The following is a 9,042-nucleotide window of genomic DNA, read 5'->3' on the forward strand; positions in this document are numbered from 1 at the left end:
GAAAAGTAGTAGAAACCATATCTTTGATTCCTGAGTATGTCATATTAGTGTTCTTTGCAATGTATTTCATTGGACTTTCAGCTGTTTCATGACTCTGCATTATAATACTTTACTAGTGTTAAATACATTGTTGGCTCAATGATGATTGGTTAATGTCCAAGTCAAGCCAAGCAGGTGTAGAAAATGTTTTACATGGGTTCTTTAATAGCTGGGTTTTCACTAAATGAATCTTCCTGTTGAGTTCAATAAGGTAGGTAGGTACTTTATTAATTCCCGGGGGGAAATTTCTTTGTTACAGCAGCAATAGCGATACTCAGAATAGAATCACATAAATAAGGGTAGAGATAAGAATAATGATAAAAATAAAAATAAAAATAAGAGTATTAATATAGCAAACTAGCAATGTGCAACACAAACTTGTTAGCAGTAGAGTGATTTTCAGGGCTGAGGAGGCAGAGCAAGAGGTTAAACATGGTTCTATTATGAAGAAAAGTAAGGGATGAGGGGGGACACTAGACAGCCCTGGAAAGATACCATACATACATATATTCATTGCTTAGAAGAAAGAGGTGGACATAGAAAAACAAAAGCAGAAAATAACCTTTTTTCCACATTTTTGCATGAAGATACAGTATAAAGAAATAAATGCATAGAAACTGACACAGAATTTCTATTCTATTCGATCTAGTATTCACTGATCAGGGAGACTCTAATCGAAAGACTCTAATGTGTGTGTGTGTGTGTGTGTGTGTGTGTGTTTTCTCCTCACCGTGCATCTTGTTGCTCTCCATAAAGCTCTCATCCTCCATCCTGCCGTGGTGAAGGTCTTAATGTTGTCGTCCAGATACCAGCTCAAGTTCTCATCCAACACTGTAGCCAGCAGGTGGAACTGTTTATCATAGTTCTTCTGTAGGAGGGGAAGAGAAAGAAAGAGAAGAGGGAAAGAAAGAGAGAGAAGAAGAAAAGTGACTTACAGACCAGTAATGGTCCTTTGTTGTGTCTTTGTGTTTCCCTCTCTCCTCACCTGTGCTCCTTTCTTCAGCGCTTTAGGTCGACAGATGAGGAGCGGTCCCACCAGTCCAGAGTTGTTGTCTTTAACAAGATCCACTCCAGAGTAATAGAGACAGCTCTAAATGGTATGTACTAAAAAGACGCATACTCCCTATCTAATACGATCTAATCTAATACAGAAACAAGGTAGCTGTCAGTAGGTCTCTTGGTAGATCACTCTCTGCTGTTTACTAGACAATACAATGAAAACACAATTAAAGTATTAAGTCAAACATTTAATAAAGTCAACAGTTACCTTGTTGCCCAAGCCAATCAAATGCCACTGGATCTTGTTGCCTTGGCACATGCTCAGTCCAGGCAGGTTAGTGTACAGAAAACCGTTTATACCACACACTCAGGGTTAAAGAAGTGTGTGTGTGTGTGTGTGTGTGTGTGTGTGTGTGATTCCATATGCTCACTCTCCTCTCCTCTCTATGAAATCCTCGTCGTCCTTCAGGCCGTTGGCAGGGTTGGTGATGTGTGTCCTGATGTTGTCATCCAGGTACCAGCTGAAGTTCTCATCTGACACCATGAACAGCAGAGCGTACAGAGAGTCTCCTGACCGTCTCCATGTACGTCCAGAGTTCCTACAGAGGAGAGGAGAGGAGAGGAGAGGAGAGGAGAGGAGAGGAGAGGAGAGGAGAGGAGAGGAGAGGAGAGGGGAGGAGATGGGAGGGGAGGGGAGGGGAGAGGAGAGGAGAGGAGAGGGGAGGGGAGGGGAGGGGAGAGGAGAGGAGAGGAGAGGGGAGGAGAGGGGAGAGGAGAGGAGAGGAGAGGAGAGGAGATGGGAGGGGAGGGGAGGGGAGGGGAGGGGAGAGGAGAGGAGAGGAGAGGGGAGGGGAGGGGAGGGGAGAGGAGAGGAGAGGAGAGGGGAGGAGAGGGGAGAGGAGAGGAGAGGAGATGGGAGGGGAGGGGAGGGGAGAGGAGGGGAGGGGAGGGGAGGGGAGGGGAGGGGAGAGGAGAGGAGAGGAGAGGGGAGAGGAGAGGAGAGGAGAGGAGAGGGGAGAGGAGAGGAGAGGAGAGGGGAGGGGAGAGGAGATGGGAGGGGAGGGGAGGGGAGGGGAGGGGAGGGGAGGGGAGAGGAGAGGAGAGGAGAGGAGAGGGGAGAGGAGAGGAGAGGAGAGGGGAGAGGAGATGGGAGGGGAGGGGAGGGGAGGGGAGGGGAGGGGAGGGGAGGGGAGAGGAGAGGAGAGGAGAGGAGAGGAGAGGAGAGGGGAGAGGAGAGGAGAGGAGAGGAGAGGAGAGGAGAGGCCCTTGCTGTAGTTGAGTCCATGGGGTGGATGCTGTAAGGCCTGGAGGCCATATTCCTCAGGTGGACCACAGTGTTTATACAGGTTTATACATTATATCTATTTATACAGGTTTATTCTATCCTGATGCATTTTCCTACCCAGCCAAAAAATGGCACAACTGCTGAAGATTTTGAAAGAGGTAATTAGTTTATACAATGCAGTTTAAAAGTTTTGTAACCCTTTTGGAATAGTCTATTTCACATAACTTTGGGGTTGTCACTTTATTACACCTGTATTTGATGTAGCAGCATGGTGTGAATATGTCACCCTGCATGTCAAACTAACAAGGCACCTTCACTGGAAGCAGCCACTGTAACCAACTGATAGCTCTCTCTTGGACCCAGAAGGATTGGTCTGTCATCACAGCATGAGTGGTTCTGGGAACTAGTCAACAGCTAGTTTAGCATTTTACCTTTTTTGTTCACAATGCAGGTGTGCATGAAGTAATGAATACACACAAGGTGAGGAGAAGAGAATCTAAAAATGATCTGTTACCTGACCAATTGGGTAACTCAGTCTATCTTATGGAGGTGTAATATTGGTGAGTTGATCACCGCTAAATACCAACAGCTCTGAATTGTTTTTCCCACGGTGCAGCCGAGGGCATCACGAGGTAAATTCAGGTCAGTCAGTCAGTCAGGCAGTCAGGTAACGCTTAGTGAGATGATGCGCATCGTCAGATGGCCTCTAGAGGGCGGTTTTGACTGTGAGATGCAGTGTTTCCCATACAGAGGCACAAAATCAAAAGTCGGTCTGTATAGAAAGGATCTAAATCGATCTCTAATGCGCCTGATGTGAGTCATGTCATGTCTGTAATTTGGAGATGTACAGACAGCAGACCAGCAGCACTGAACTCAATCCACAGAGTCTCCCGGTGTGAAAACAAAACTTAACATTCCACAGTTAGTAATGGGGATTTGCAAACAGTAACTCCTCGCTGCCCTACAAACTTTAACGGTAGGTGACGTCATCTTGTGATATTTAAGTAAAGTTAGTGGAATTAGGTCATTTAACCGTGTCATGGGTCTGTACAGGATCTGTGCTTGTTTTTCCTTCAGATAGTAATCAATGCAAGCATGATGTGTTAGAGGAGCAGGGTTTGTCTCACATCATGCTTGCAGTGAAGGTGCCACACAAGCCGAAATAAGCCATGTAGCCTAATTATGTAAATACGTCCGAGGAGTAAGATGTCTTTGGATGAATAAATCTTAAAGCATCCATTAGAGATAAACCAATGTAATAGTGTAACACACCATTCGAATGGACTTATTAAAACGCTGTTACACCGTTGTAAGTAGTCTACATTATGTATTAGGGAGATTTTCATCGGGTAACTAACAGTAATATTATGTAGGCTACTTAGAATACTTGAATCTTGAAGATGTTTAAGTAAATGCAAGATTAACAGCGACATCTCGAGGCTATTTGGGCTACAACTGGTACACCGGCAGGCCAGCAGTAATATTGTAGTGGGACTGCCCCTTTAATTAAATGTCTTTGCGACTGTCGTTACGACATTGCTTGAACGGTTTACGTCTGTTTTGGAGGCTCATTCAAAATGGAGTAGCGAGAAGCTAGCCGTGCTAGATTTAGCAGCTCTATTTTCGTATTTTCATTACATTTACTTTAACTGGGTGCTGTACATTAGAAAATTAGTAACCCTAAAACAATGGCTGACGAAAAGAAGTCGGACTCTTTTCGTTTCTTTTCGGGCTACGACGATTTGAGCGACAGCAGCGACAGTAATGGCAGCAGTTCAGACGAGGAGGGAGAAAGTCTGAAGAAGTCAAGCCAGAAATCGGGGCCAGATGCCTCGGGAAGCGCTGGCAAGTCTCTCCAAGGGACCAAACGGGCCGCCGGTGGTGCTCCCTTACCCAAACCAGACGACCTCTTCAGATCCGTGTCTAAGCCTGCTTTTCTCTACAATCCCCTAAATAAGCAAATAGACTGGGAAAGTCGCACAGTGAAAGCTCCCGAGGAGGTAAAGCTATGGTGGATGGTTAACGTTAGCCTGTGCTAATGTCTTAGCTTACATCGCCAGTAGAGCTAGCTAGCTCTCCTCTCTCTCTCTCTCTCTCTCTCTCTCTCTCTCTCTCTCTCTCTCTCTCTCTCTCTCTCTCTCTGTATGTGTGTAATTTCTTTTGAGAAAGAAACTGGATGCATAGGTCTCCACTCTAACCCAATGTTGTTCCACCCATGTTTTCTCTGCTGCTTGCAGCCGGCCAGAGAGTTTAAGCCATGGAAGACCAACGCTGTGCCCCCTCCCCAGAGCTACGCCACAGAGCCAGAGAAGAAGAAGGGAGCCCCACCAGGGATGGACATGGCCATAAAGTGGTCCAATGTCTATGAGGACAATGGGGAAGACGCACCACAACCGCACACCGGCAATGCCCGCTTCCTGCCCACAGAGGAGCAGCCCTCTGACTCAGGTTAGTCCTGCAGGGTTCTCAAAGTGGGGTAGCCTATTTCGTAGCATATTTTCTTGACACCACTGTTATCACTCCTCATAATGCCTGGATCATTTAGTGGCACTGGCAGATGCCGAGGCAGCTGCCACTATCGCTGTGGCAGATGCCGACACACTGTGGCACTTCTGCTGCCATGTCAACTAAGAGTAGCACCTACAACGGCATGTGCTGCTGAGGAGAGTGGCACCATGGCATATGCCACTCTGCCCAGCGGCGTTGGCCGTTGTGTGCCATTGTTAGTCTGTTCTATGGCTGCACAATAATAAATAAAATACAGCTAGGCTGCAGCCTATGTACATTAAAAAAAATAAATACATAAATAAAAGGACTAGCCTACATGACCAAGAAAGGGAAGTCATTGCCTACAAAACTTCCAGAATTTGAACTAACTTCAAGCTACAAAAGCTTTCATTTGGTTGTCTTTAATATAAAAAATAAAAACATATTTTCGTAATATTTTCCCGAATTTCCCCAAGGGGATTAATAAAGTGATATCTGATCTTATCTTGTAAATAAAGCTTAGGTGGAAGCACAACATAGCATTAAGAATCAAACATTAGATTTTATTCAAAATGTTTTCATGGTTCTTCCTTTACTTTCTTTTTGTTTACAAAAGAAGTGATTAGTGCCATAAATGACACTGTAAAATTAATGCAGGCCTTGAAAATAATTACAAAATAAATAAATCTACGATTTACGACAACCGACCTGTCGTGAAGACTTGCATATGCAAATCTGTGTTGGTTCATGCCACTATCCATGCCACTATCCTGCCATGCTTTCTGTCAGTTTGGCCTTTCTTGGTATGAAAAAATTGGAGAAACTGGGTTAGAAAGATTAATGATTAGACTAGATGTAGGAAAGCCAGTTTTTTCTCTATGTATACATTAAGGTTCTGTGATTCCTAAAGCATCAGAAAGTATGACCACCAATCAAAGCTGACAGTTTGTCTTTGAGATATTAGTTAATAAGATCATGTACAAGTGGATCAGCACTCCTTGGAAGCTGTGTGTATTTGGGTCAAGATGTCTTACATGACCTAATGGTACGACTTAGGTTTAGAATAGGCCTTTATTTTTGCCTCCTGGACTGCTAGACCCAGATGCATAAAGTATCTCAGAATAGGAGTTTGATCTGAGAGCAGTTTGCTCTCTAAGTCATAGTGTATGTTGAGGAAAAAAGAAAAACATATCCAAGGCACTCTCCTCTGTATAAAGTTAAAAAGCCATTATTATTCTTGGCTATTTCATGTGAAAATGTTAGACAACGCACCATCTCTACATATGGATTCCCCATATTTCCAATGAGCACCTCCAGTGAACACGTTTGAAGCCCATGCAGCGTTCCTCTTCTGATCAACATCATAGTGTATGATGTTTGAATGGTCGCTGACGAGTTGATCCTAGGTCATTGGTATTGGAAATATGAATACAAGCTGCACTGGTTTCAGAGTTCCAGTGTTTCTGATTTCATAATTCTGACATACGGCTCCCTTGCTCCCCCCCCCCCCCCCCCCCCTCCTCTGGTGTTTAGATGAGGAACCAGATAAGTCCGACTTGTCTGCTAAGAAACGCAGGGTGGAGACCTTCCAGCAGAAGGAGAAGAGGAAGAGGGACCTGGGACAAGCCACCTCTGACAAGAGCTTCGTAGAGGAGGAGAAAAGAATCCTCAGGCAGCAGGCGGAGTAAGGCCTGGGCTGCCTGCAACAAGGCATCGGTTTCTAACTTAGAGAAACATGTTACGTTAGCCGAGAACGATCACAGGCATTAGCAAATGGACTAGGAGGTGGTGTGCCGCTAGTATAAATAGCCGTTTTGGCTATAAAGTGTCATTTGCAATATTGTACCAAATTTGTCTTCAAATTAATGTCGGCACACTTGATGAGGCATTTGTTTTAAATATTGTGTTTAAAATAGCTATCAGTGAGACATCAGGTATAGATAATTGCGTGGAGTGTTCAGTCATTCAGGTAGCAGCACCCCAGTCCAGAAAGCACACCCATCCTCAATAATGTGGTCTCCAGTAAAGGGCCAAATGGTTAGCCGCGGCTTACTCACCACCCTGGTTCAACCCCAGAGCCAGACAGGGCTACCAGGGCTTTCTCAGCCTGGTTCACCTACAGGGTCAAACAGCATTAGCCAGGACATACTCATTAGCTTGGTTTCTAGTGTATGGCCAAATACTCAAAAAAACAACCAAAAAAACATAACAAAGCAAAAAAAAAATCAACATTTCTTTGACTCTGGATCTTGTTGCAAACAAAGATGATTATTAATACAAGCAACAAATAAATAATGTTTGAGTCCAAGTCACAAGTCACTTAATTTGGCCCTGGTGCTGGCAAATCCCTCTTTGCTGTGTTCCTTCTCAAGTTAAATGAGGCTTCCCTGCCTTGACACATTGAATAGATATTGTGTGGTTGGTTGGTTTTGTCTTTTGTTTGTCTTTTTCAGTTATGTAACTAAAATAAGAGTGTAACCTCTGGCTGTGGTGGTTTACATGTGTACATCCTGTTGGTGCATATTTCCTATGTATTTTCCTTGTTTGATTGTAAATAGACAATCACCACTGAACAGAGACTGTGCTTGGATGAATCGAAGTTGGAAATGTAGCTAAAGAAACAATATGGTCCCTATTCGCCAGTCTTCATAAGAAAACATGGTTTTATATGACGGCTTTCCTTTTAAATTGACAAAGAAGTGTGATAAATGGCTTCATTTCAGTTTGAATTACAATGAGAATTGATCAAGTTGTTGTTCCTGCTTATGGACACTAGATGTCACCTGGAACACACCCTTTGTTTTTTTAGAGTGATCTGCTGCACTTCCATTGCTGTGCAAGTGTTGGGCACACAAATGACCACCAGGGCCTGTGTGTCATGTTTCTCAGAAAATGAGTATTGATCTTGTATTACGTTTGGAAGCTGGTCTCATATCAGCACTCTTGAGATACTTGATACACAGTATAGTTTCGTATATTTTGTGTCACACAACACTTTAGATCAGCTCTGACATGGAATATAAACATAAAGTTTAAGAAATTTGAGAAGTCTGTTAGTCACTTCCTACATGCATAGTATTACCACACAAGATGCTTGGAGGTTGTTTTTAAGTTGAGCACTGTAGCCTGGAGAAGGGACCCTTCCATTTCTGTCAACAAATCTGTACAGTGTGTTTAAACAATATTATACTGTTAATTTTATTGTTTGTTTTCAGTGACATACTATTTGTCTTACACCACTGAGGCAATAAATGGTAGATATTTTACTGTGGAATGTCCTCTTGTCAGTCTGAATTATGGTACTAACTGATTTTGGTTATTAGGTCACAAGTGTGCTGTTGAAATCCATTCGAAATGAGCTTCACATTTGCTCTGCATAATGAAATCAAACAGCCACATGAAACACGCCATCGATCACTTTCACTGTCTTTAATTATTCTGGAATAATGTACAAGAATTTTATGTGTTGGATAATACAGGCTTACATTCAATTGAGTTTGTTCTCATTCTCAGAATTTTTTGTGACCATCGGAGCAAATATAATGGTATTTCTACCAAAGAAAAAAATGAAAAGTTTCCACTTCGCAACAGTTTAGTGATCAGAGGAATTCCTGGCCTATCTGTCATCATGGGTTGACATGAAATAGTGGTAAATATGCTTCTGATAAAATTCCAGCTTCCAGGTATGTGCCTGGCCTTGTCTGAAATGCTGGTCCTGCACAACAGCAGCAGACTGATTTTATCAGCCATATTTACGAACAAATAACTCTTCTTTCCTGACCGATTGTATGAGGAATGGCCAGCGGGGTCACATCATTCAGTGTTTAAGAATGCTCCACGTTGCTGTCAGTTTTGTAACTGTGGAAATTGTTTTGTAACTGGAAATTTCCCAGAAAACTGATGTTTTGCAATGTTATATTCTTGGAATTGTGAGTGGAAAAGCTTCATTTCCAGTGTAGTTTTTGGTGTGGTTGAATATGTTTAGCATAGCTGTTTTCCTGTGATATGATATCCAAAGCATTCCTGGATTGTAGGTGTCTTTGTGTAACAGATTATGTTACTGGAGGAGAGCATGTTTTCTTCCCACTGGATGTCACACATGACTGACCTAATCTTCATTTTTTAAAGAGAGAACATCCTGGTATAATGTTACATGTGGTACGCTCAGAACATCCTCCCCTTATGTTTGTAGACATAGATGAATACTAGCTCCCATGTGGGCCACCTTATCA

General features: G+C 43.2%; 2 protein-coding genes across 2 annotated transcripts in view; one reads left to right on the forward strand and one right to left on the reverse strand.

Annotated features, from left to right (window-relative positions):
- col24a1 (collagen type XXIV alpha 1) overlaps positions 1–3,494 on the reverse strand; it is a 151,022-nt gene extending 147,528 nt beyond the window's left edge. The window contains exons 1-4 of the mRNA XM_078285863.1: positions 3,451–3,494; positions 1,470–1,637; positions 1,025–1,127; positions 770–907 (exon numbers count right to left, since the gene is read on the reverse strand). Of these exons, the coding sequence (XP_078141989.1) occupies positions 770–907; positions 1,025–1,127; positions 1,470–1,637; positions 3,451–3,494 (453 nt within the window). The remainder of the gene's footprint in view (positions 1–769; positions 908–1,024; positions 1,128–1,469; positions 1,638–3,450) is intronic.
- A 400-nt stretch (positions 3,495–3,894) lies between these two features.
- c9h1orf52 (chromosome 9 C1orf52 homolog) lies at positions 3,895–8,074 on the forward strand. Its single transcript, XM_071917325.2, has 3 exons — positions 3,895–4,323; positions 4,561–4,771; positions 6,344–8,074. The coding sequence occupies exons 1-3, from the start codon at positions 4,012–4,014 to the stop codon at positions 6,496–6,498; spliced, it is 678 nt and encodes a 225-aa protein (XP_071773426.1). The 5' UTR covers positions 3,895–4,011; the 3' UTR covers positions 6,499–8,074.
- The last annotated feature ends 968 nt before the right edge of the window (positions 8,075–9,042 follow it).

This window comes from Centroberyx gerrardi, chromosome 9 (genome assembly GCF_048128805.1).
Source record: "Centroberyx gerrardi isolate f3 chromosome 9, fCenGer3.hap1.cur.20231027, whole genome shotgun sequence".
Taxonomy (NCBI): Eukaryota; Metazoa; Chordata; class Actinopteri; order Beryciformes; family Berycidae; genus Centroberyx; species Centroberyx gerrardi.